The 27,711-nt window shown below is 32.6% G+C and overlaps 3 protein-coding genes across 3 annotated transcripts; 1 reads left to right on the top strand and 2 right to left on the bottom strand.

The window, feature by feature from the left end:
- Nucleotides 1–7,069: 7,069 nt before the first annotated feature.
- On the top strand, nt 7,070–11,868 carry LOC112325727 (serine/threonine protein phosphatase 2A 57 kDa regulatory subunit B' kappa isoform). The gene is made up of 3 exons (XM_024592675.2): nt 7,070–7,420; nt 8,847–10,029; nt 11,201–11,868. The coding sequence occupies exons 2-3, from the start codon at nt 8,881–8,883 to the stop codon at nt 11,543–11,545; spliced, it is 1,494 nt and encodes a 497-aa protein (XP_024448443.1). The 5' UTR covers nt 7,070–7,420; nt 8,847–8,880; the 3' UTR covers nt 11,546–11,868.
- A 3,267-nt stretch (nt 11,869–15,135) lies between these two features.
- Nucleotides 15,136–19,226, bottom strand: LOC7458746 (protein PGR). The gene is made up of 5 exons (XM_052449175.1): nt 18,877–19,226; nt 18,577–18,799; nt 15,639–15,887; nt 15,392–15,528; nt 15,136–15,336 (listed from the first exon to the last, which is right to left on the bottom strand). Exons 1-4 carry the CDS (start codon nt 19,134–19,136, stop codon nt 15,397–15,399), a joined length of 864 nt encoding a protein of 287 aa, XP_052305135.1. The 5' UTR covers nt 19,137–19,226; the 3' UTR covers nt 15,136–15,336; nt 15,392–15,396.
- A 3,686-nt stretch (nt 19,227–22,912) lies between these two features.
- Nucleotides 22,913–27,219, bottom strand: LOC7476249 (uncharacterized). Its single transcript, XM_024592676.2, has 7 exons — nt 26,846–27,219; nt 26,567–26,731; nt 26,251–26,497; nt 24,634–24,846; nt 24,038–24,214; nt 23,423–23,688; nt 22,913–23,331 (listed from the first exon to the last, which is right to left on the bottom strand). Exons 1-7 carry the CDS (start codon nt 27,116–27,118, stop codon nt 23,164–23,166), a joined length of 1,509 nt encoding a protein of 502 aa, XP_024448444.2. The 5' UTR covers nt 27,119–27,219; the 3' UTR covers nt 22,913–23,163.
- Between the last annotated feature and the right edge of the window lie 492 nt (nt 27,220–27,711).

Raw genomic sequence — 27,711 nt, 5'->3', positions numbered from 1 at the left:
TTATATTAAAGAAAAAATGCAATATTTTGTCCTTAAGGCGTGTTTATCAAACACGGTCTCAAGATATTTTTTAAGCCTATGACTTTTAGTTAATGGCATGTTTGGCAAACATGCCCTACTGATTTTCTAGTAATGTTTATATTCGTATTTTTTGTGCTTTTTCCAAACAAACCCTCAAATCCTTTCCAAAAATTCTAAAAACACTCAGGGACCATTTTAAAATTATTTGTTGGCCCCTCGCATATATGTCCAAACATTTCACTTAATATCGGGGTTGTAGACTTATAATGTAATATAGTGACCCGGTATTAAAAATACTCGTTTTTTTTCTGGAATTTCAAAAAATTCCAAAAGAATTTCCTCATTTAAAAAAAATTAAAATATGTTTTATTTTGTGAGCATACAGCTAAATTCTAAAATTTTCATGCAGATTTCATAAAAAAATATATAAAAATTGCATTTTATCATACTTTAAAAAATACAAAAAAATCTTTAAAGGGTATCATAACAAGTTTGCAATTATCCATTAGAATTTGACTAAAATTTCAAATTAAAAACCTTTTTTTAATTTTTTTTGTTTTGCTTTAGAATGGTTAGGTTTTAATCTAATGAGATAAGAATTCATTTATTGAGGAAGACTTTTCTTCAACCTTAAACAAACTTTTTTTTTACTTTTGAATGGTTATATTTTAACCTGATGAGATAAAAACCTTTTTGTCGAGGAGGAATTTTCTTAAACCTTAGACTAACTAACAAATAGAAATATGACTTTGAACAATCAACATTGCAGTTTACCATAGGTAAGGTGTACTGGAGGTGATACATTTTCCATTTACACAACCAGTCCCTTGATCCAAACTCTCGCAAACCATTAGGTTTCATAGTGACCATAATATTATGTGGTGATTTTTGCACCCTTCAAATCATATTATTATGATTTTTCAAATATATCCAAAACCCCTCTCAATCTAAGAAGCATGTTCTGTCGTGCACGTCATGACACTTATACACATCATTTATATCTATAATTTCCCTTAGAGGTGTACTAACAGCTAGTCTAATTTTAGTTTACTCTTAAGCACATTTATCTTACTATCAAATCTACATGAAATAAAAGAGTGTGTGGCTCCTGGATCTAATAAGGCATACAGTTTATGTGAATTAAGTGTTATCATATTTGCCACCACATCAAGTGAGATCCTAAAATCATCTTGATTCAAAGTATACACCCTCTCATGAGTCCTCTTCACTTGTATTCAAGGTCGACCACTACTAGCACTAGCTCTAGACTATATAGGTATATGGGCTTTGTCCACGGTTATTGACTATTGCTAGCTTTAAATTGGTGATCTATATCCATATGATTTCTCAAGAGTCCTATATGGGCAACTTTTTTTAAAGTGTTTCAAATCTCTACAAAGATAATAAATGTTGTCTAAGTATTTGCAGTCCTTTCATTTACTCCCCTATTGTTGGCATAGATAACATCTTCTAGCACTTACTAAGCAATCTCTAGGGTGCTTCTGGTTATAATGCTTATAAAATGGAATGTAGTAATCCCATGCTTCGCAATCCCCGCGGGTCTCATTGTATGACCTATCCCTGAATGAGTTTGTCCTCCTAAGAGTTTTCTACTACTAGCCTTCAGCAAATTAATTACAACTTCACCAATTTGGCCCTTTAACGACCACATAAACTAGTTCAGCAAACTATTCACTTTTTTTATTGATGTGGACACCTCACAGATACATTAAAATCATATTTGAATAGTTTGCAACATGACCTAACAAAAACATATCTTGGAGAATCAAAGTTATACACTTTGATCACTCTCACCCCATGCCTATAAAGAGACGCAAACGAGTAATATAAAACAACAACAAAGATGATCAATCCTTTAAAGAGTTTGTAAGTTTAATCAATAACTTAGTATTGGAATTGCTTAGCCACATAAAAGATAGCAAGGATGTTGATTTTTATATAATAAAAATAGTCTTTATTAAAAAAGTATTTGTAAAAGAATATTTATATTAGAAAGAATTCCAAGTCTAATAGGATATCCTTAATGAATATGGATAAACCTTATAAATAATAACAATTCAATGAACCCAAATTTAAATAAAGGCCTTAATATCTCTAAAAGACCTAATAATAACTAAAATATAAATAAAACAATAGCCCAACTAATTTTAATAAGACTAAAGTTGTTTTTATAATCTGCTAGAAGAATTGAATCTCAACTTCAAATGCATGGTCCTCTCTCGTCTTAATAAACTAGAAGGAATGTCATATATCACTGGAAAGTTATGGTTGTTTATATTCTAATTCAACTAGAATCGCATTAAAATTCCTTCTATAACACTAGTTATGAGCAAAAAAGTAGCAAAAGGTCAAAATGGCAGATTTGATTTTTTTTTCCAATCTTTTTGTAATATTTGAATGCCCACCTACAAGCCTTTCTTGAATATGAATTAAATTAATCAATGTTTGTACTTTATTATTTAATATCCTTTGAAGTCTATCTTATCCTATGTGTCTTGAATAAGTCTATTGAAAACCTCTTTGAACCGTTTAGCCCTAAATATTGTCATTGGACCAATTGCAACCTTTAAAGAGTCTCTTGGTGTTGCTTGGATTGCATCATTTATTTCAATACAAACCGTCACGTATGTGACTGGTTTTTTTCTTATTCAATCAATAACACCACACATAGGATAGACTTGACTTTTCAAGCCAATAGCCCTCGCTCATGCGGCTAACTTGAATACTTTACCAAAATCCATAGCCCCCACTCATATAGTTAACTCATTTCTGGCTCATTTTTAAAAAAATTAATGGTCCTCGCTCATGAGCCAACTTAACACATTTTCAATCATTAGCCTCGCTCGTATGGCCAATTTAATTTAAATTTTATATCCCTTGTCTAAACATTTGACTTTATTTAAATTTTATAGTCCTAATCTAAATGACTAGCTTTATTTAAATTTTATAGTCATCGTCCAAATGATTGTTTTACTTAAATTTTCTAGTCCTCGTTCGAATGACTGACTTTATTCATTTTTCAAATTCATCTTTCCCATTCACATATTTGTTTTCCATCAAATACACGTTCGCATTCCTCATATTAGATTCACACAAACCTCTTATCATATTCACATGTGCAATTCCAATGATTTCTCATTTGTTACTTTTATTGAATGCTCACATGTTTAATTCTCATAAAATTTAAGTACAAAAATGAAATAAAATCACTTTTTTAAATAAAGAAGGAAGGTGAAAAACACCTACCTGCTCCTCCAACCAATCAAGCACCCCTTGTTAAAGGTCTAACTCCTAATGCAAAATGAGGTTCCTTTATATCATTATACACATCATATGAATTCAGATTCATGTTAGCAAGATTTGTTTTTCATATTTAACATTACTTAGTTACGATCATCCTCTTTTAATTTCAAAATATCAAAATTTCCACCATTCTGATTTAGTTATCTTTAACTACAATCTATATTTCAACATTAGATTTCTTACTTATCTATAAGATACAACACATTTGTATTTTCCTTTACATGAAGGATTCATAACAATTTGGATTCTTGAACTTCCATATTAACAAATAAACACAACCTTGATAACCCAATCTGCTATCTTTTAATCTAAACATTGATAATCCAAATGTAAACATTTAATGGCTTATAATTTAGTCCTACCATATCAATTCAATTTACATGCCAATTCTTTCCAAATAGGGTACTCAAATTTCAATTATGTACATAATTTCACATGGTCTCTTTCATTATCCTTGTCAATGTGTAAAAACATGAAAACAACATGTAACAACCAAACATTTAGATGCATTTCATAAATTTTCCAAAAACTTACAAACTAACTATTCGGCCAATTTAAACAATATTTCTAAGCATATTTCTTCCAATAATATAAACCCAATACACAATCCCATCTAGCGATTTCTCATACAAATAGAACATTTTTCCTTCAATATCAAAACACACACACAATATACCAAACATCCATTCAATCAAGAATTCTACTTCAATTAGCAATTCTAAACCCTTCACATTAACCCATAAACTTTAACATCATAAAAACATATAAACTTCAAATCCACAATGTTCCCCCCAAACACACATACCACATGTAATTCACATATTCAACCCAAAATCTTTCTTAAACACAATACTCATACATGTACATTTAATAAATATACAATCCCATTACATTTAAACCAATTTTTCTATTTTCCATAAATCTCTCTTATAGTTAGCTTTAGTGTAAAATTTCTCTTGAATTATTTTCAAATCTGTTTATATTTTCATTCTAGTTATTACACATCTTATCCCAATTTCATCAATTTAACACAATATCCAATTCCCAAACAAGGTCCTAAACCTTAGAATTTGGGAAGTTAGGGTTTTCCATCCTCTCACAATAAACCCACTAGGACAAGAAAATATATGGTAAAGAATATCTTACCAACCAAATTTAAATTAAATTTGGTGAGTTCTTGACAATTTCTTCACACTTTTTGCTCCTCCTCTTCAAAATCCAAGCTTCCTCTAAGTAGAAAACCCAATTCTACCTTGAATAGTTTTTTCCAAGTAAACTACTCAAAAACACCCACCAAGCTTAGAAAAAAAAAAAGAACCAAACATGAATTTTTGAAGGAGATGAGAAAATTCTCTTTCTTCCCTATTCGAGGCCAGCAACATTTGAAAAGAAATCAACGAGAAACTTTGATTTATTTATGACAATGTCATTATTACTTGCCCTTATATAATTTTATATGTATTATTCGACCACTAGTACTTTCGTAAACTTTTTTATAACTAAAAACATTGATATATTTAAACAAACTCACGGGAAACCTTCATCCCCATTAATAGCATATTTATTTTATTTTTATTATTTATTTTCTTTAATAGAACATTTCCACCAAACACTAATTTAATAAATTCTAGATCAGGGGTTTACATGTAATCCCTCCCTTTTCATGTCTGGAACTCAGCAAAGTTGAAATCCCTTCATCTTTGCGTATGGAACTGAGCAACACTTATAGGTATGTTGCAATTGTTTTCTTCAATTGAGATTTCAAAAACTAGTTTTAGTACGTGTTGATAAAAAAAAAAAGTTAATTCATTACAATATGGCCTATTTTTACTCAATTAAACAAAAATATTATCAAATTATTTACTTGTAAAAAGTGAATCCCAATGTTGGAAACCCTAAAAAAATCCAATGTTAGTTGTTTAATTGATAAAGTTTAGACTCTTATAAACATTTTAACCATTGTTTAAAATAATTAGGCTTGTTTAATTGGAAACCATAAAAAATCCTATAGATACCCAATTTTGTTTAACAAGAATTTGAGATTATACTTGTTTGCCTAATATTCATTTAAATTTTTGGCATAAAATAACTCTAGGAATAAAATTGCACACATAACTTATCCTTTTGCATAATCTAAAAATTTAGGATCTAATTTGCAAGTTGCTTCAAATTATTATTTTTAAAAAAATTAAGAAAGTCACAAACTGGTTCTTATTTCGTACAAAAGTTATTTTGTGTCGTCCATTTCAACAAATTAGGCAGCATTTATTAAAAATAAGTAACCTATGCACAATCATGAAGCATTGCCTGGCTCATTAATGAAATTAGGCAGCACTGGTTAATAAAAAAAAAAAGTAACCTGCTTACAATCATGAAGTGTCGCCCAGCTCATTCACCAGTGAGCTAACAACACTTACGAATATAAGACCATCACATCTTTGCTCAATGGTCAAATGAATTAGAGGGGACAAGTATGCCTTTCTATCGAGAACCTAACCATTTCACAATTGCTCTTTAATCCCGTAGTGAAGCACGGGTAACAAATCTAGTTTCTAACTATTTAGGCTATGACTCGTGGGCATAAACAAATAGGCCAAAGTAAAACAAGGTCCTAAATAAATGCAAGGAAGATTTAGGCCTATGAGAACTCCGTCCAAACCAATAAAGACTCTTAGAAAGTTAAAAAAAAAATAGATGAAAATGAAAGGCATAAATGTTAGACATGATCCAAAAACTTATTTGGAAAAATGCATAGGTCATTAGAACAATCAAGTGAGTCAATGATATACTATACTAAAAATGATTTAGTATGCTGAATTTAAACATGTCTCTATCTCAACACAACTTCTAACCTCGGTTGTAACATAATTTTTAATTAATTTTTAAAATAAATAATAATTTAAAGACCGAAAAGTTCAAATTAACAAACATAATTCAAATAGTTGACATGGCCAGGATTTGACAAGATCACTAAAAATAGATCGGGTTGAATGAGTTTTGTCGAGTCAACTAAATAACCCGGTCAAAGTTAGGCTTCGATTCTTAGGATTTGTTTGTTTTTGCGTTTCGAAAGCGTTTTTGAAAAAAATATATATTTTTTTTATTTTTTCTTTACTTCAAATTAATAATTTTTTTTGTGTTCTCGGATCATTTTATGTGCTAATATTAAAAATTATTTTTTAAAAATAAAAAATATTATTTTGATATATTTTTAAACAAAAACAACCATTATCGCACTTCAAAACCTCTCTCCACCAATTCAAATTAGTTTCTACAACAATGGTGACTCTAACCATATTTTACAAGTATGGTAACAAGAAAGATAAGAAATTGGAGCCCATCGGCAGATTGAATCTCGACCCAGATGAAACTCAAGTCCTCCTCGACCCTCCCTCTCCATGAGAAGAGAAAAGAAAAGAAAAACATGCTATCTCCATGCATGTCGTCATAAGACAAAAATCACGTGACCATTGAACATGACAAATTAAAATCGGACATCATCATCATCTGACTATTGAACGTGCCAGGTTAAAATTCAACAGGTTAAGGTAGTGAGTGAATTTCCTAAATTTCCAAAAAGAAAAGAAGACAGGAAACATAGTAGTCCCATATTACATGATTAATATTCTGTAAATTATTGGGACAAACAGTGGGACCCCGCACCAGCCGAGCCTGGACATTCATTTGTTTTCTTTTCTTTTTATTTCTCTTTTTTCCTTAAACTACGATCACAGTAGCAGTGATAGATTAATGAAAAGATTTTGCAGTACTGTGTGGGGGTGGTGACTGGCGCACAGGTTCTTGCAAAGCACCGAAAATGCCACTCCTCTTGTTCTCTTCAATCGAGGGGGTTTTTTCTTTTCCTCCCTTCTTTCTTTCTTTCATAATTCATGGAGATCTCAATGACTCATAATAAAAAAATTTCTCTCCTCCCCATTCACTAAAAAGTAGTTTGCTTTCTCCCCTCTTTAAAAAAGCTGTTAATAGTAAATCCCTCTCTCTCTCTTATACCAACATTTTCATTTCTCTGCTTACTGAAACATCTCTCCTCTCTCCAAGTCTCGCTCATTTCCAGGTTCTCTTTCTTTCTCTCTACTGCCTAAAGCTCAAAATTCTTTTGGTTGAATATGAAAATGCTACACTATATTTAATGGTAGTTATATAAAGTTCTTTTTTTTTATTTATATAAAAAAGGGTTATAATGAAGATCTGAGATATGGGTAGATCATTGATCATTCACTTATCTTGTTATCATAATTTTCCCAGATCTATGACTTTATATATCCTCTGATTTTCTGCTGTGGACTGATTCGCTACTTTCTTTGTTTCTTGTTTCTCTTTAATAGAATGTTTGCTATGTAAATGTCCCTTGTTGTGATCACTAATTTGGTGAGTTCCCCCATTAGTGTTTCTGGTGTCAAAATGATTGTTAGCAGGGTTGATCTGTGTACTCTTTTTTTTTCTTACTTAGGTTTTTGCAGTGGCTTTCTGAGTGACGATACTGTAAAAAAGTATGCTCATAAATTAATGTAGTTGACTGGGACAATTTTGCGGTTGTCAGCTTTGATGCTGAAGCTAAATATTAATTGTAAGGAATAGGGAATTGTTGTAATGGTGGTGGGAGGGATCTCATCATCTATGGTTCTATGTTAATTCACAGAGCTGGATACGAAATATTTGGAAAAGATGAGCCAAGTGGAGGTGGTGTATGTGGTCTATGTTTCTAACGAAATAGTATCACAGAATAGTATTTTCAATTTGTTAGGTATGCAATTTATCAATAATGCACCTATAATTTTGTGCTCCAAATAAAACAGAATTGTTAATATTTCCAATTTCAATTTCTACTTGGAATGTCTTTGGCATAATGATGAGTTGTGGCCCTCTCCCAAACAGCTCTTGTGTTTGAACCTCTCCTCTCCTTTGCAACAAAAATAAAAATGTCTTTGGCATCAATCGTAGTGTAGTTCTTGGAGAAATATAACAATGGGGATAGGCTCTCCTACCCTCTTTTCCCTTCTATAAAAGCAACAAAATGCTCACCAAACCCTAAGAAGGTCCTTACACTTCAGTAAAAATTAAGAACAGTAGTAACCCAATTTAGAAATACCAAATAATAGGAAAAATACTGCATAATCCCTGATTTTAGTTTACTTCTCCGTCAAACTGGATTATATTTGGTGGTTATGAAAATTATACGTTTTTTTTTTCTTCTTTGGTATCAAATTTGATCTGGATTTTCTTTCTTAAGGGTTTTTTAGTTGCAATTCAAGTGATGAAAATTTTCTTTATAGATTAATTTATTACTTATAATAGTTTTGGAGGTATTAAGATTTTTAGGTGCATTTGTTTAAAGGCTTGTTATTACATATAATCATTTACTGCTTGTGGATTATTTCCTAGCTGATTTAAGAAGCAAAGAACCGATCCTTGCCCTTTCCCCTCTTTTTTTATCTTCATCTTTGTTATATTCTAATAAATTGCTTTTAACTGCAATCCAGGGTTTCGTGTGCTGAAAATTGTTGTATTACTGCCATGCTCAAGCAAATCCTTAGCAAAATTCCCCGCAAGTTCCCCAAATCTGATCCTTTGGATTCTACTGGGATTGATTGTGGCAATGATTCTACCTGCTCGGGGCCACCTACAAATGGTGGGAATTCTTTTTCTAGTCGGTTGAATGTTGTTAAACGGGTATCTTCAGCAGTATTTCCAGCAAGCATAATGGCTGGAATGGAGGCAGTGGATCCCCATCTATCCTTCAAAGATGTCTCAAACCTGCAGAAGCAAAACCTTTTTGTCAGTAAATTAAACCTTTGTTGCGAGGTTTCTGACTGCAGTGATCCAGATAAAAATGCTGTTCAGCAAGATCTTAAACATCAAGTGCTTATAGATCTTGTCGATTTTGTTTCATCCGGATCTGCTAAGTTTACTGAACCCGCAATTGCTGCAATTTGTAAGATGTGTGCAAATAACCTGTTTAGGGTTTTTCCACCCAAGTATCGTACTGTTAACACAGGTGGGGAAACAGAAGATGAAGAACCAATGTTTGATCCTGCTTGGTCACATTTGCAAAGTGTGTATGATCTACTCCTTAGGTTTGTTAGTTCTGTTGATGCCAAGGCTGCCAAGAAGCATGTTGATCATGCTTTCATTTTGAGATTACTTGAGCTTTTTGATTCTGTGGACCCAAGAGAAAGAGACTGTTTGAAAACCATTCTACATAGAATTTATGGAAAGTTCATGGTGCACCGGCCTTTTATCCGAAAAGCAGTTAGCAATATCATCTATCATTTTGTCTTTGAAACTGAACGTCATAATGGAATTGCTGAGCTGTTGGAAATTTTTGGGAGTGTTATTAGTGGGTTTGCATTGCCATTGAAAGAGGAACACAAAATTTTTCTCTGGAGGGCTTTGATTCCTCTGCACAAACCAAAATCAGTGGGTATTTATCACCAGCAACTAACTTATTGTGTTGTACAGTTTATAGAAAAGGATCCAAGGTTGACTAGTCCTGTGATTAAGGGACTGTTGAAGTATTGGCCTGTGACTAACAGCCAGAAGGAATTGATGTTTATAAGTGAGCTAGAAGAAATATTAGAGATGACTGGTATGGATGAGTTTCAAAAGATCATGGTCCCACTATTTCGGCGAATAAGATGCTGCCTCAATAGCTCTCATTATCAGGTAAAGACCTCTTTAAATGAGTTGTGTTTGTTAAATCTTTTGACTCAATTTCCATGCTCGCCGATCAGTTAAATTTTTCATGTGATACTATTTGTTTCTTAGCCTCCTAATAGTGTAGAACTGCATTCTTGATAACTTGCTTAGGTAAAGAAGCTTATGAAATGCATTCAACTGATGGACATTGTGCCCAGACCCCATCATAGAAGTACAAATTTTGTGGTGATAAATCTTCAAACTGATGACCTTATTAAATTGTTCATTCAATGAACATTCTCAATATTATGCCTTGAAAAGGACTCAAACGTCCACACTCTTTAGCACAATGGGAAATGAGGAAGGGATTGTAGGATTAACACTCATTATTTAGTTAATTATTCATGGCTTATATTATTTCTAAAGAATTTTACTACTTATTTGAGTAGTTTATTACAAATCTATTTATATTTCCTATTTAGTGGTTTTTCAATTCCTTAATGCAATATCATGTACTTTGATTGATCCAATGAAAGGAGTTTTCAAAGAATTGTTTCTGCATTGGCCTTGTCACTTCTTGCTTCTGTGTCAGTTGGTTGGATAATTGTATCTGTAATCAGAAAGATCTTTAAAGCTCTGCCACTTACGCCTTTTACTAAAATGGTAAGACAGGCTCTCTGATAGAGTGGGATAATAGTTCCATTATATAAATAATTTGAAATAAATGACAGGTTATCCTGGTAGTTGATACTTAACAAGTCTTGCATGTTTCAACAGGATAAAGGAGAACATTATCCCAAACAGCTTATTGAAAATGCCTCCAAGTTTACAATGTGAATGATTTTTTATAGTTTCTATTCATGCATCATATCCGTAATTATTCATTGTTTTTTTATGTTTTTATGTGGAAATTGCAAAAGGAATGGCGCTAAATCAGAGATAGCTAGAAAAATTGCTGCATCAAAGAATAAAAATAACACTGTTTTGGAACATTGCGATTTTTCTGTACTTTGACTGGTAATAGATTATTTTCATTACGGCAATGTGATGAATTCCTAGTCATTGGCATTTTCTCGGACATTAGCCATTGTCCTATCCTATACTCGATGAGGAATTTTCAAATCCGTGAAGATGTTCTTAAGACATGCTATGTATTTGTGTACAGAGAACAATAATGAGCTTGCTTTCACCTTTCCAGGTGGCTGAACGAGCTCACTTGCTATGGAACAATGAACGGATCCTTAAACTTATTGAACATAACCGTCAGGTTATTGTGCCTCTTGTCTTCTCAGCCCTTGAGCAGAACACCCTGAATCACTGGAACCAATCAGTACTTATTCAGACACAGCATATTCGGAAGATGTTCTGTGAGATGGATGAAGAACTAGTGCTAGCCTGCCAACGTAAGTTGGAGGAGCAAGACTCTTTGTCAAGTGTGGAAGCTGAGAAGCGGAGATTGACTTGGGAGCGCCTGGAAAATGCTGCAGATCTACAACCTAGAGCTGATAATATTTTACCTGTCTCGTGCTCGGTTACCTGCTAGGTGCTAGGTGTTTGAGGGATGCCATGTGGGAAGCTAGAAAAAAACATATATATATTAGCAGCTCTCATTGCAATATTGCAAGAGGAAGGAGTTTGGGATGCTAGAAGGATTGGTCTGTGCTAAGGTGATGTATTATAGTGTTATTAAGTGGTAATACAGCTGCCTCTTGAAGGTTTGTTTGGCGCATGGGGGGAGTTCAGTTGGATTGGAAGAGCCTCGTAGCGTGCAATTATGCATGTGTATTGACCCCTCTTCTATCATTATCGAAGGGCTCTTTATTTTGCCTGTATTTTATTCTTTAATTGATGAGTTGTGTTCTTGTTTCCGAGCTGTCGATCTCGAAATGGAGACCCTCTCTCATCTCTAATTGTAGCAACTAGCAAGAGCGAAACCCACCAACAAATTAACAATTAACAAAAAAACAAAAAACAAAACAAAAACACTAAAAAAGAGGAGAGGTTTTTATGTATCCTCACAAATCAATTATTTATTGGGATGGTGATTTGTTTTCTTTCTTTAGTTTTGTTTTTATTTTATTTTTTAATACTATGTTTATTGAAAGTTTAAACTTTATAAATTTTTTAATTTATTTTTCACGAGATTATTTAAGTTTTATAACATAGATCACAAGTTTGATAAGTTAACTTGATTAAGTCGAGTTTTTTATCTTGTTTTTAAATTAATTTTTATTTTTTAATTTTATTTTTTAACATTGAGTTATTTAGAAAATAAATCTTATGATTTGTTTTGATTTGTTTTCTATTATGTAAGTCATATGGTTAATATTTTTTATATTTTTAGATTATTTTGATACACTAATATCAAAAATAATTTTTAAAAAAATAAAAAATATATCATCTTCACACTTTTCCAAATAAAAAACATTTTAAAAATCATAATATATATATATAAAAACTGTTTTCCACCCGACAAAATTGCATGAATTATTAAGCCTGCACCGAAATAATTTCTGGTGGGTCTGACAGTGAGGGCCCATATGTTGCATAAAGTTCCTCGGTCTGCAGCAAAGATTAAAGTCTTTGGATTGAGTGCAGGTCTGCCCTTACTGTAATATTATTTGCAATTAACAAATAAATAAATAAAAGAAGAAAAATGTGTTGTGCCCCTCTTCTCATATCACATTATTTATTAAAATAATTTTTTAATTTATATTTTTTTTCAATTTTATTTTAAATTTTTAACAATAGATTGATTGAGGATAAGATTTTATATTTTTTTTCAATTTACTTTTTATCAAGTTATCTTAAGTTTATGATCCAGAACAAGGGTTTGACGGGTTAATTCGGTTAATTTATGTTTTTTTTTAATTGATTTTTTTCTCAATTTTATCTTATAACATTGGATTGATTAGGAATTAGACTTTGTGATTTTTTTTATTTCTTTAGAATGAGGTTATTTTCATCTCATGATCTAGATCACGAGTTTGACAACCCTAATCGACTCAAGTTTTTTTTTTTTTTTAATCAATTTTTTTTTAACTTTATATCTCAACATTTAGTTTATTGGAGATTGAACTTCATAATTTGCTTTTTATTAAATTATCTTAATCTCATGACTCGGGTTGCATGTTTGGCAAGTTAATCTAAGTTGACTTAGGTTATTTCTTTTTTCTATTTTTAAATTGACTTTTTTCATAATTGTGTTAATTGAAAATTGAGCTTCAAATTTTATTTTGATATATTTTCTATTGTGTTATCATGGTCTTATAACTCGGTATATGAATTGACAAGTTAAGCTAAGTTGACCCGAATTGATCCAATATGTTGTCGTCTTGACATTTATATAAAAAAATCTCATCTTAAATGTTATTTTTATGTTTTTACCGATCATCTTAGTTATCTTTGGATCCATAAAAATGATCGGGTCTCATAACTCGATATGTGGATTAACAGGTTAACTCTGGTTAATCTGAATTGATCTAATAGTTTGTCATCTTAATGTTTATAAAATAAATTTCATTTTACATATTTATTTTTATATCAAACCATGTTTTCACCGACCATCTAGATTATTTCTAGACGCATTAAAGTGACTAAGTCACATTGTATTGTTCCCTTCATGGTTAAAAAAAAAAAATTCTACTAGAAATACATTAGCAATACATAAACATGTTATTTACGTTTAAAAACAAAACAAAAAGTTGATTTGATCTACAATGAAGCAGGTAAGAATGATCTAGTTTACATCATGAGATGTCGTGATTTTCGTGTGTGTTTAGCAATGCAGTCGGAATCGTGTTTTATAAAAATTTAAAATTGTTTTTATATAAAATTAATGTTTTTATATTTTAAAATTGTTTTGATAAAAAATAATTTTAAAAAATAAAAAATATTATTTTAATATTAAAAAATATATTTTTTAAATAACAACTATAATCCAGAAATACGGTGTCCAACCATAAATGCAATGCCACTTTGCTGTTCCCTTGAGAGAAAAAAAGAGCACATGAATGAATAAGAAGCCCCTCCTCCGTACGGGCGGCCACCCATACATGCCACTTTGCTATTCCCTTGAGAAAGTGACGGACCAGTGCCCCTTTCACACGTGGTCGGTCGGTATCCAAGAAAGTTGATAAATAGGCAGCGATGTCCAGGCAATAAGTTAGGTGTATAGTAGAGTAAAGGCAGCAGCCTATCCATCCACTTAAGCGGGCTAATTTACACAGTACGAGTAGAAAGCACAGTGAGATATTTAATGATAAAAACAAAAGAGTGCTGTTAGGTACAAGCCGTTCTCATTCCACAGTTGTACTTCTTAGGTCATTGATGGACCATTCTGCACTGAGTTTCCTCGAAATTTGTTAACTAATAAATAAATATATGATTTTTATTTTTAATATAATAAATTAAATGACATTTAAAGTTTTAAACTAATAAATCATCCAAGAAGTCAGCAGAATTGTAAATGCTAGTTAAAGAATAAAACAAAACAATATATAAACTAATAAATCATCCAAAGAGTCAACGGAACAAAAGGTTAACCTTTCTAGTTACAAGAAAAAAATATGGTTTTTTTAATGAAAACTTGTCATTTTTTCTTTTTTGTTATGGCAGAAATATGGTTTGTCGAAATCTCTCATCTTTTCCTTTTCAACGTCCTTCTCACCCCTCCCTCAATATCCATGGACCTAAATGCGAGAAGATGAAGTTTTATGACTAAAATGTGAGAATCTACAGTGACCAAGTTGAGCTCTTACAAAACCTTCAAGGACTAATTGAGCTCCTCAAACATCCAAGGACCAAAATGTAAAAAAAACCTTAGGGACTTGATTGAGTTTTTCTGAAAACTTTAAAAACCAAATTAAACTTCTTGCAATATTCAAGAACTGAGATTCGAGAAAAAATGAAGTTTTATGATTACCAAGACTACAGGAATCAAAGCTTAGTTGTGCATCCATGAAGAGGTGGTGAAGAGGAAAAGACCCACCTCTTTTAGTAGTAAAGTGATGTATGCAAATCAGGTTTTCAAGGGATGTTACACGTTGATCAGGTTAGAAGTCGCCAAGAGGAGAAAGGCTGCCTCCATGCTTGGTCTGTAATATTCCATTATTGCTGCTTAATTTGTCTCTGTTTAACAAATGTTCCTTCTTGCTTGCTTTGCTCCTTTTCTCCATATTTTATTTATATTTAGCGCTAAAACAGAACTGTTTGTGGACTAATAAATACATTCATGCCTTAGAAACGACAGTTAATCAACAACCAGTTTCTCAAGTGCCACGAGTATATTGTAGAGAAGGAATCACCATGACATGCTACCAGATCGGAAAACACGAGGTCTGCATTCATCAGAGTGGCTATTATTGCAACTTAATCGAACAATCGGCACATTGTTCAGAAAATGTATGCGCAGCCAACGGAAGTCAGCAAGGTGGTCAGCAGTATAGAGACAAGGTTCACAGCATTGTTGTCGAGAATGTCAAGTCCTGAAATTTTCCTCACTGTTGGTCCAGGTTTTCCAACAACCTGCGTAAGACAGAGTCAAATGTTATTCTTCATTTAAATGCACATGGTTATGGCAACACTATGCCAGTACCAGAGGCGCTCGATGATAAATAGTAGAAGGAGCAGCTTACTTTGTTCCGAACAGTGCAGAATCCACTGAATTGCAAAGTAGCTCCCAACAGAGAATCTATCAGACTCCCACATAACCCTGCCAGCGCAGCAACCGGTATAACTAAGAGCTGCTTGAGTGCTACATCAAACACACATTTCGTTGTGAAAAACCCTATGAGCACGAATGCAAGCCCAATAACACCTCCTGCTGCTGCAGCTGCTAGAAGACCTGCTAACGTGACTCCACCATTTGTACCCCTCCGAACAGGCTGGTAATCAATTATATAGGAACCTAGTCAGGATACAGTCTCCAAGATTTACAAATTCAATTCCATCAGTCTGCATATCATATGATGATGCAAAATATCTGAAGCATTAATGCCACTTATTCTATTTCACTCAAGCAAAGAAAATAATTTAAATATATATATAGCTTGTGATCCATCTTTTACTGAATGACGAAGCAGTGAAAGCAACTTTACATATGGATGACCAGCATATTTATTGGATAACACATGCCACAGTGTGTCCGTACAGGCTGTTGAACCAGTTCTGGTGATGACAAGAAGCAAGTATATTCATATCGACTTAGTTCCAAGCACTTGGAAGATGTTTTATTTGCAGGACTTCATTTCTTCATAAAGGTGAACTAAGATGGTCAAATGAAACCAAGGATTATTTCATGAGATTGCAAGTAAAGATCACTCATTCCTACTGGATCAGAAGATAACAGACAGGAAAAGCAAGTCAAGCACAAGATGGTTGCTTACATTCAAAGAGCCATCTTTTGTACCAAGGAACTACGTAGATGACTAGGCTGGTCTCTCTTGAATTTCCCTTGAGCAAACTCCAAGAATCAAGCTAACGAAACTTGCCTACTCAGCCGTATATAGATCAGTTAATTAATGATATATCATGTCGAGTAATAGTTAAGTAGTTGAGACTCCCAACAATTGTCCGAAAATGAGTTGGATCATCAAAAAGATCCCCATCATCAAAAAAAAAGTTTAACATTGAGCTCCATAGGAGTATCAAATGTGGCAAAATCTCGAACTTCGACAAGACCAACAAGATCTTGCGCGTATTTATGCTGGTCGACAAAAATACTAGATTCAGAGTGAGAGGCCTCAAGCTTTAGAAAATATATCGATGGACAAAGATATGGAAAGGTTGATGTACGGTTGTCTTCAAATAGTGAATTTTGTTTGGAGATATCATCACTTGTAATTAAAATGTCATGACATAGACTCAAGAATGGTTATAGTGGTATGATGAGGAAACATAAATGGATTATAAGCACTCTGTTTAAAGTCTGCTGCAAGAAGTGTGCTTTTAAATTTGGCAAACCATACACATGGGACCTGTTTGAGACTATAAAGTGAAATTTTTAATCGACATACTTGTTTGGAGCTAGCCAACAAATATCCTAGAGGTGGAGTCATTAAAATAATTTCATCTATGTCACCATAAAAAAAAAAATCATTCTTAACATCCATTTGGGATAAACTACAGTTATGAGAACCAACGATAGCTAAGAATGGACGCAGGATAGTCATTTTGGCAACTGGAGCAAATGTCTCTTCATAGTCCATATTCTTGAAGATTCCAAGAGCCAATAAACGAGTTTTGCACCTGTCCAAAGAACCATTAGGTTTAAACACTATACGCCCACTTGCCCTCAATAGGTTTAACATTAGTCAGACATGACATAAGATCCCAAGTATGATTTTCAATAAGAACTTTCAGTTCTTCATCCATAGCCTTCTGCCAACATAGGTGTCCTACTACTTGCTTAAAAGAATTAGGGACATGGAAAATACTTCAAAAGAAAAGGAAAGAAGAGGGAGGATACACATACTGATCTGGAGGGCGTGTCTGATGAGAGGAAAATGACAAACATGAACAGGACTTGGAGATTAAGAGGGTTCTTTAGGAGAAGTGCAACCAATGGTACACTATCATTGTTGATAAACAAACCTAGGTTTAAAACATTCAAGAATAGCCTTGAGTGATTCAAATGAAGGTAGAATAGAGTAGGATGTAGAAGAGGAGGAAGAGAAGGAGAATGATGTTGATAGTAAAACACATTCTTTTTAAACATAACATTACAAGAAACAAGCATTTTTCTTTTTGTCAAGATCATAACACAAGAAACACTTTTGACTTAAGGCATATCGTAGGAAAACACATTGTGCTGTTTAAGGAGAAAACTTGGTTCGTTCATGAGGAGGAAGATGAACATAACAAACACACCCAAATGTATGCAGTAAAACAAGATTGTGTTGTTTGCATGCAGTTGCCATTGTTATCATTGCGTTTACAAACAATCTGTTAGTATGCTTGTTTCTCTTCTATTCTGATTCCTTGTTTTTTATCATAAGTTACTGGACTCCAGTTTAAGCGTTCAAGGTGTGCTTTAACCATCTTTGATTTTACTTTAGCTTATTCATTAATCTTGCGGTCCTATACATTTTTACACTGTATATTCATATCTAATTGCTTTTGATCCTACCAGTATCCATACAAACATTCTCATTGTCTCATTATTCTAGAGCCATGAAAGGGCATTAACTTGACTGGTGGTGATTGCGCACGCATATATGCGAGGTTACTTGCATCATCCTTGAAGCTTTTACAATTTCTTAGGGAAGAGAGCTAAGGGTTGCTGCTTCTAAGCAGGATCTTAGTAGCTGTTACTTGCTTATTTATTATAGTCACTACTATAGCTTAGGAGTTAGAAGTAGCTTAAATGAAAGCAAGTGAGAAACTAAATCTACATGAGGAAAACCCATTGTAGTATAACAAGAAAACACTCTGTATCTGTAACCACCCACCCACCCTCACTCTCTGTTTAATCCATTTTGTCGAATCTTCCTGTTGAGAAGTGATTTTTTTTTCAAATTACCAGAAAATAGTGTGTGTGTGTGTGTGTGTGAAGAAAAGAAGATATCCATCCACCTTAAAGGTTGTGATCAAACGAGGTTGCGCATCGCTGAGTACACCAAGCTCGGAAGACCAAGTGTCTCCATTGCAGCATGAATACTGACCGATGATCCCTCCAATAAGAGAGGTGATGACGGCCGATTCTTTTCCATCCAAGCACTTGTCCTCCCAGCCGGCCAATCTCCCAACAGCCAGAACCAAAACAGAAGCTATACCACTATTAGCCAGCACTTGTATCCTAAAAATTACCCACAAAAAACAATTAATTGTATTTTTGGAAGCCAAAAAAATAAAAACAAATAGATAAACAGATACCAGTTTCTTTGTCCACCCTCCTTGAACTCGGCGTCAAAGCGTCTCTTCTTGTCTTCTCCAACCTTGGTAAGCTTGGATGAACTGAAAAAGAAGACAAGCAATATAGCTCCAAATCTGTAGCTAATAGCAAAGTGAAGGGTCATAACAATGAACCCAGCGACTGCTCCTGTTACGTCTAGAGATTTTCTTCTGTAAGCTTTAATCGCGATTACAAAAGAGATTAGCACCGCTACTGACGGTTGGATGACGACATTTTCCATTTCAGTTTGAGATGGGATGGGATGGCTTCCTCTTTTTCTTTTTCTTTTTTTCTTTTTCTTTTTCTTTTTCTTTATTCTGAGAGAGGGAGGATGGCTGGAGGGGTCAGTGTATCAGATGGATGTGATAGATACCATAAATATCCGGGGTTGACCGGCAATGGAGTTAGGTTAGTGATTAATCTGAAAAAATTAAAAAAACATTTAAAATTTTAATACTTTTTATAAAAAATAAAAAGTAATCTATATAAATATAAACTATACATATTATAAATAATAAAATTTCAAAAAAAATTTATTATATATTAAAAAGATATTATATTATCTTTTAAGTTGAAGTATTTAAACCAAAAAGGTTTTTTATCCTACATTAAAAAATATAATTTTTTTATAAACATAGAGTATATATACTAAAAGGCTTTAAATTTTACATTGAAAAAATAAAATATTTTTCAAATATTTATATAATAAACTTTGAAAAGAGTTAATAACCAACTAAAATATATATATAAAAAGGGATTTCTGGCTATGAAAAAAAATACATTTAAAAAAAAATGAATCTCTATCGGGTTTTGCTGAGTCGCCTGGGTCATGGGTCGACTCGGTAAATCGACCGAGTTTGAGCATTTTTTTGCTCTTGTCAGTCTTTTCACCTTACCTGGATCGGTCCATCCACCAGATCGACCAGAATGATAAAAAACACCTAAATAAAATTTCTCTCATAAATAAACTCAATTGAAATCAAGATTGGCTTTTATGGTTGCTAGGATATAGACAACTAGGAACTTTGTCTTTTCTCCTTCATTTTCCACTAATTCTCTCTCCTCATAAAATTCAGGGACTAAAACGCAAAACACATAAAATATAGGACTAAAACATCAAAACCTCAATAAATATGGATAAAAAATGAAAAATGACAACTTTGGGGACCAAAATTTTAAAAAATATCTCATGAACCATTAAACAAGGGGAAAAATATTGCATTTTTGTTTCAATATCAAATCAAAATAAATTAGAAATTTTGAATCCCAATCAATACAATGTATAAATATAAAATTAAAAGAAAAAAATAGTTTAGTGATTGAAATAAAAAATGCTTCAAGAACAAAAATAAAAATAAAAAAAACATTGTTCAAATCCACAATATTTTATCTCTTAAGCTACAATGTTTTTGCTAGTCAATTTAATTATTATTTTTATATATAATTGTAATGTAATGTAATGTAAATATTACTCTCTGCTACTATTATAATATTATATATTATTATAGATTTGGGTTTCTGTTAACGGCAATTATAATGTAATGTAAATATTACGCACTGATTCTATTATAATATTATATATTATTATGGTTTGATAGTTTTTGAATTTGATTAAATCTTCAAATTCTTATTTTTTGGGCTAAATGATAGGGTTTGATAAACCTAACAAATTTAACCATGCAGAAAATAATTAGTGTATTTTTATTAATTACGAGCTTCATGGGTCTGAACGAACATGTTTAAGTCTCGTTCTTCTCAGAATGGCTGCAAGAATCACATACTATTGCACATTTTATAATCCTAAAACTTTGATGGCATCCTAGAAAGAACAAAAGAAGAACAAAATGGATGGGAATGTTTTTTTTTTTTTTTTTTTTTTTTTTTTTTTGTGTTCTATACAAAATACATAGTATTTCTTCACGGGCCAAACTTTTTTTCCTGCCAAAAATGATATTGAGATGTTGCAAGCTTGATTTTTTTAAAACAAAAATATGTGAATTCGATAGTACATCTTACTAGATCAAATAAGTTGGTTTTATTTTATTTAGATGAAAAAAAACAACAATAAATAAATTCAATTTAAAAAGAAAAGTGATTAGGATAACTTGGAGAAAATATATTTAAAAAATAAATAAATGATGTATCTCAATTCACAACCTATTAAATAAGAAAGAACGAAATGAGATAAAAATAGACATAAAAAATTGGTTTTGGTTAACCTGAGTTTGCATGACAAACCTATAATTACAGTAATCAAAGTTGAGCCAACCCAAAATATCCCACCAAAACCGTGACCTTGATTATGAGATTGGAATAACCTGATAAAAAAATAAAAAAGATTATAAAGTCCTTTAAAAAAAATACTTGTGTTAGCTATTTAAACCTATGACTTGGGTTATTAGATCCGATGCACCCTATTTAGAAAAATTACAAAGTTCAAATCCCAACCAATCAAATATTAAAGGATAAATTGAAAAAAAATTAATTATACAAAAAGATTAAAAAAATAGAAATTAAAAAAATAAGAATTAAAATTGAAAAAAAAATTGATATTTGATTTAAGGTTAAAATTGAAAAGAAAAATTCATATAGTAAAAGGACCTAAAAAAATAAAAAGAATAAGGATCAAAATTGACATAAAAAATAAAAATAATGTTTTGATTAAAGGGTGAAATTGAAAAGAATAATAATTTACAAAAGGGCTAAGGAAAAAATTAGAAACCAGAACAATGAGAACCAGATTGAAAAACATAATTAAAAATAAATAAAACTTCTACAAAAGGATCAAGGTAAAAAATTAAAAATTAAAAATTAAAAATTAAAAAAATAAAAATTAAAGTTTAAATAACAACAACAAAAATTTGAGGTAGGAAAGAGAAAAGAAAGGTCTACGGCTGCAAATCAGACCACCATCAACATATATGACACTAATAGGAAGAGACACAATGACACTTTCAATGATATGATGAAAAAGTATTTTTAGACACCGAAAGGTGCTGCATACACGCGCCCAAAATGAGCTAGCATCTCCCATGAGGCTCTGGGTGTTGCACATGCATATGTTCTTTTTTATTTTTTTTATTTAGCCAAATAATAATTTGCTCATAATTTGACATGGTAATAATAATAAAAAACCTTTAAGAAAAGATAAAAAAATCTTCCAGACTTCAATTTGAATTTTTTTGACTTCCAATAACATTGAGATCGTTTCATAATGCTTTAGATTTTTTGTGTTTTTATATTTGGAAAAGGATGAAATTGCCCTCAATCATACATGATAATATTGAAAACAACATTTTAAAAGTACCAAATTGCCTCTTGATAATATGATTGAAATTTTTACTTTTAAAAGGATTTTAGTTTTTTTATTTTATTATGCTTTTAAAATAAAAAGGATATAATTACCCCTAAATAATTTAAAAATAACTAATGCGTTCCATGAAAAGAATTTAACACTTCCAATAACTAGTTATAAATTTTGACATTATTAAACCATTCCAATGAGTGCAATTACAATAATTTTCCCACCGGTTTTAGCTTTGGTTAATATCTTGGATCAAGTTAGCTATTTGAATTTAGTCTTTTTTTATTAGGCTCATCAAATAACATAATATCACTAGATATTATAAAAATATTTAAAATAATTAAACAATACACATGCGAAGGGTATATGTTCATGTGTTTTATAGCTCCTGCAAGCAAATAATATTTATCAAAATTCTTAAATCTACCCTTTAAAAATAGAACATGCGAAGGGTACACAATGGATCGTATGAAACATAGAAATAAAACATAAAAAAATCTCTATCTTTGGAAAACCAAAAGTTTCAATATATTTTTTTCTAAAAAAAAATTCAGGACGACCCCTCCCTTACAGACTCTTCACATAGTGAGATAGAGGAATTTTAGCTGTTGTGAACTATTTACCATTATCTACATGCACGGTGATGATTTGCGAAGATGGCAAGGCAACTATTATGAATAAAAAAACCACAGCAATTCAACAAAAACAGGATGTTGATCAATTTTGTGTGATACTAATTAAAGAAAGCACCAAAATATGGATATATGTAAAATGAAAGCAAACATGTACCAATTATAGAAAGGATGCTAGATCACATTGTCTAGGGAAATCATCTTACTCACTCTGGTATTCTTTTCAAGTTATCAACATCGGCCAGCTATGGCACAAGGTTAAAAACCCTGCGTAAGTTTTGCAAGCTCCAGGCTCCAAAATCGTAAACAAACATAATAAGTTTCCACTGAATTTAATTATATCTTCTCCTCCCTCCCCCCCTTCCCCTCCCTCCCCCCCTCCCTCTCCCCCTTCCTCTTCCTCCATGTTCCATTTCATGAACCTTGTTGCCATCTCTTTCATAACTAAACATGCTCATTCTAATGTCATCCACCACCTTGTTATGAGTTCTCCTATGTACCTGTAACAACAATGAATTGAATGATTTGAGGACCAAAACAATAGCAGCAACAGTAATACTGAAAACAAATAAAAAATGAAAGGATGTTAACATGAAAATCTTCCACATCAAGTTGGTCTTGAAGCTTTGATGCAAGATCCTCATCACAACTAGTATCCGGAAAATCATTTTTTGTCAGACGCCCTGCATTACTCTTTTCCCACTCCTCTAGAGTGAAAACTTGTGATTCTTCTTGTTTATTCTTCCCCCTATATTTCTGACCTTTTGAATGCCGATCACCTTGATTTGGGTGGTGATTCATTTTCAAAAGTAACTTTTGAGAAGCTGCTTGATTTTGAACAGGAACTGTTTCTATTACTGCCAAAAATATAGATGTTAAAAGTTAATACAACAGCAAGATAAAGAAACAAAGGAAATTAAAAAATGAGCAATTCAGAAGTGCTGTATCATATCTGATTCTATAAATCATGATGAATCTATCTCACCCTTCTTCTTTTTTCAACTTACAATCATTCAATTTTAAATGATTATCTAGATAGTATCTCCTTCACTGCAGGCTTCAAAACATTATCCCTCATGTTTCACTAACACTAAAGTGAGGATTACAGTACTTCTCTTTCTCACTAGAAAAATAAAAATTCACCCATCTAGGCCATTACAAAACAGCATGAATACAGTTGCAAATGCAATAAAATTGAACTCGCACCTTCCTTCTGTCTTGCAGAAGAGTCATTTGGCTTTTGTTCAAGACTTTCATTAAGGGAAACTGTTTTTTCCTTATCATCATCTACTTTCTGCTCTGAATCCATTGGCCTTAGTTCAGCATTTCCAGAAGTTTTTGCAACAGTAGGCACATTGCTCTTGGAGGTAGACCCATTATAATCTACCAATAATTCCAAATAGTTCATTAGTGATTGAAATTGCAATATACAATCTATAACAGATCACAACCCCCCCCCCCCCCCCCCCCCCTCTCTTTATTAACTCCCCTTCATGTATTTTGCAAATAGATGTATTTTGAAATCACAACCATGCAATTTCATCTGAGTAGTGTCTATGCCTGCATGCTAAATGAAACAGATTCGGCCATTCATTGTAATTATCAAGAGATAATCCCGCAGCGTCCAATGATACAAAAATAAAGGTTCTAGTTCTTTTTCCCCTTTCCATTACCATTCACATGTAGTGAAGGTCATTCTCTATCATTCCAAAACAAAATTGCATCATACAACATCTGGTGCACCATAACATTTATTGCACAATATAGGTAAACTTGCAAAGAAAAGGGAAATAAACAAGCACCTTCCTTTGATCTCCACTGCAAGTTTCTAGGATTTTCTTTGTAACTTGTTCTGAGGGAAGATACTCTCACTTTGTCATCAACACTATCTGCTTTTCTTTGAGCATCAAGAGGTAGAACTTTGGTGTTTCCAGCAGTTTCTGTGCTAATTTGCACGGTGCTGTTGGAGGTAGACTTAAAGTAATCTGGAATATTTGCCTTCTCTTCATAAGAAACTGAAAAGCAACAAAAATTATCAAATATAGAATCACACAGGTCAGTACAAAGTGCTTGTCCTACTCACATAAGATCTGTAGATTGACCATCTAGATACAGTACTAACCCTTAGTATCTAAGCAGAAGATCTACTTTCAAGACTAAAACCCATGCACTTGCACTTGACACTGAGCCTACTTAACATGCACATCACGGTTACAATAATGAACAGGCAAGTTCATTTTGAAAACACACATATTATCCTATTTCTTCGACTTTGAGAGCCTAGAATTCTCATTTTCTTTTCTTTTCAAAATTCTAGATTGACATATTTTTAACTCTAAAATGCTTCATATAGTTCTGTTCCCTTCTGCATCACCAATGCATCTTCTAAATCTACGATCAACTCATCTAGAAATTGTTTAAATTGCCATATATCCAAAATCTTTGCAAGGCATTAAAAACTATAGTTCCTATCAAAATACTAAAAGGGTAGATTTAAACTGCTGTGAAAGTAATAAGAGATTATACAGCTTGACCATCAGGTTCACGGAGGTTCATTTCCCCACTGCCAAAATCAATGCAGGGATGTCACATAACCAGAGCAGAAGAACGTCATCAAACTCAGAACTGCACAAAATGTTTTGCAGTTTTCAGATTTGCAATGGTTAACTCTAGGAAGTTGTTTAATGTAGTAAACAAGATTACTCCAATTAGATTTCAGGTTCAAATTCTAAATGCCTCAGTGAGGTAGAACTTGTGAACTTTCATGGTTCAATGTGGTTATAGATTTGGGTTTCTGTTTAAGGAAATTTATTGCATTCAACAAAGGAATGGAAAATAAGTTGAAATTGAGTTGTGCAAGGAAATGCAATCCTCTCTGACCCCCTGCCATAATTTAAAGGACAAAACATAAGGGGCCTTAGAACATCCACACAAGATAGCCGACTTACAAAGTTTGAAATCTTAAAATAAAGTGTTAGCAAAACCTAGGTAGGCATCAACTAGGATAATTAAGTGAATGCTAATTACAAGAGTCTGGTAAAACAATCAAACATTTCCCGCCTTGAGGCAGGAATAAACAAAATGATGAGAGATTCTTGATCTTTAATTGAAATAATTTTGAGAAAATAGATGAGGGCGCTGTTAGATTAGCTTCTTTGCGTGTGGGAAAAGCTATAATCCTAGTAAATGCTAAAAGCTCTAAATTTTTCAAAAAAAAAAAAAAAGAGTTAATGTCCAACTATGTATTTCATTTCACACCCTAAATGCTATCCAATGTCCCAACCCTGTAGTTTTTAGCCCTTGACAGCACCAGAACAAAATCATAATGCAGGAAAACATTACGCTATACCGCACTAAAAATACTAAGACGATCTTATTACAGTCAAAAGCAAGCTGCATATAACATCTAGAAGACAAACCCGATCGTATGACTTGCCGAGAAGACCTACGAGAGGGTGCTCCAATTTGCAACTTTTCGAAAGGAGGAGGGCCACCATTATCAGTTTCCTGTGATAACCTTAATGATGAACGTGAAAAACCAGAATATTTTTGGTTCATTTGCCATTCTTCATGAAGTGATTGGACAATGCCTCCTATTACAGTTATAACTTTAGGATTCAAACATACAATACAGTTATGTAATGGAGCTTTGTTATCCAACCGAACCTGCCAAAAGCATTGATTAAATTAAAAATTAGAAATGGTAAATAAAATAAAATAAAAGTGGTAGATTACCTTAGAACCAGGAGCTATATCATTTGGGATTGAAGGAATATGAGAGTATTCGATTGCAGTTATCTCGTTGTGCCCATCAGTGAGACCGAGTTTTAACAGTCGCCGTTTGCTTGAATTCGGAAACCCTTCTATGCTACTAACAGAAATATCTCTCACTGCAGATATCTGTTTTTTATTTTATTTTATTTGTATATATATTTAAAATAAGAGAGAGGAGAAGCAAATTAAGAAAATAATTTGAAATTCGATAAAAATAAAGCGAGGAAATAAATAAATAACCTGGAGGATTTTGGGGCCTTGAAGATAGGAGGTTTTATTGAGGAGGTTTGGGTCGGGTAAGGACTTGAGTCCGATGGATCTAAGATCCATGTTGAGGAGCTCGGACTCGACGGCGTTTGCGACGGTGCAAGGGTCGCCGTCATCAGATAAAGCAGAGTGAATTATGATTAAGGCGTTTAACTGATCTATTCCGCCAAGAGACCAGCCCCTGGTCCTTAGGATTTCCAGCACTGCCTCTGCCGCTTTGCTCGAGCTCTCTTCCAGTCCATCCATTGCTACCGCCTTTGCCTCTGTGCATTCAACTATTGAAATATTCTGTCTTGGTTTTGTTGCAATCCTTGCTGCCCAGGTGTTTTGCTTTCTTTCTTTCTTCTTTAGTTCATGATTTCGGGATATTATACATCGGGCCTTGGGCCATCCAGATATCATATTTGGGCAATGATTCATGGGCTTTGGGCCTTTTGCAAATGCTAGTTCGGTAGGATATAGCTTATTTTGAAGTCCAATATCCAAAGTTCAACAGCATCAACACCCACACAAGAAAAAAAATGTCTGTATTTTTGTAAGGGGAAGGAAAGTAGTGGGAATGAAATTAAATCAATTTCATTTGTTTGGGGGTTAAAATTAGGAATAGAAAGGAAAGGAAGGGCAAAAAAGAGGAAAATAGAGCTTCAACTTTCCTTGGTTTCCACTCAAATTGAGAGAAAAATAAAAAGTTGATAGAAGTTTGCTCATAATATGCAAACAAATAAAACTATATTTCCCTTTAAAATACAAGAAATTTCATTTCCCTTTATTAGAAATTAAACATAAAAAATTGAAGTATGAGAAATTGATATTGAAAATTATAAATGAACATAAAATTA

The sequence above is a fragment of the Populus trichocarpa genome, chromosome 18 (assembly GCF_000002775.5).
Source record: "Populus trichocarpa isolate Nisqually-1 chromosome 18, P.trichocarpa_v4.1, whole genome shotgun sequence".
Taxonomy (NCBI): domain Eukaryota; kingdom Viridiplantae; phylum Streptophyta; class Magnoliopsida; order Malpighiales; family Salicaceae; genus Populus; species Populus trichocarpa.
This window is presented reverse-complemented; position numbering and strand designations above follow the sequence as displayed.

Excerpts from the sequence above, each read along its gene's own strand:
- LOC112325727 (XM_024592675.2), top strand. The coding sequence starts at position 8,881 with ATGCTCAAGCAAATCCTTAGCAAAATTCCCCGCAAGTTCCCCAAATCT. Across the intron at positions 10,030-11,200 it reads TCAATAGCTCTCATTATCAG|GTGGCTGAACGAGCTCACTT; the intron begins GTAAAGACCTCT and ends TCACCTTTCCAG.
- LOC7476249 (XM_024592676.2), bottom strand. The coding sequence starts at position 27,118 with ATGGATGGACTGGAAGAGAGCTCGAGCAAAGCGGCAGAGGCAGTGCTG. Across the intron at positions 26,732-26,845 it reads AAGGCCCCAAAATCCTCCAG|ATATCTGCAGTGAGAGATAT; the intron begins GTTATTTATTTA and ends AATAAAAAACAG. Across the intron at positions 24,215-24,633 it reads GCAGTGGAGATCAAAGGAAG|ATTATAATGGGTCTACCTCC; the intron begins GTGCTTGTTTAT and ends AATTATTGGTAG.
- LOC7458746 (XM_052449175.1), bottom strand. The coding sequence starts at position 19,136 with ATGGAAAATGTCGTCATCCAACCGTCAGTAGCGGTGCTAATCTCTTTT. Across the intron at positions 18,800-18,876 it reads GAGGGTGGACAAAGAAACTG|GATACAAGTGCTGGCTAATA; the intron begins GTATCTGTTTAT and ends GGTAATTTTTAG. Across the intron at positions 15,529-15,638 it reads TCTGCACTGTTCGGAACAAA|GTTGTTGGAAAACCTGGACC; the intron begins GTAAGCTGCTCC and ends TGTCTTACGCAG.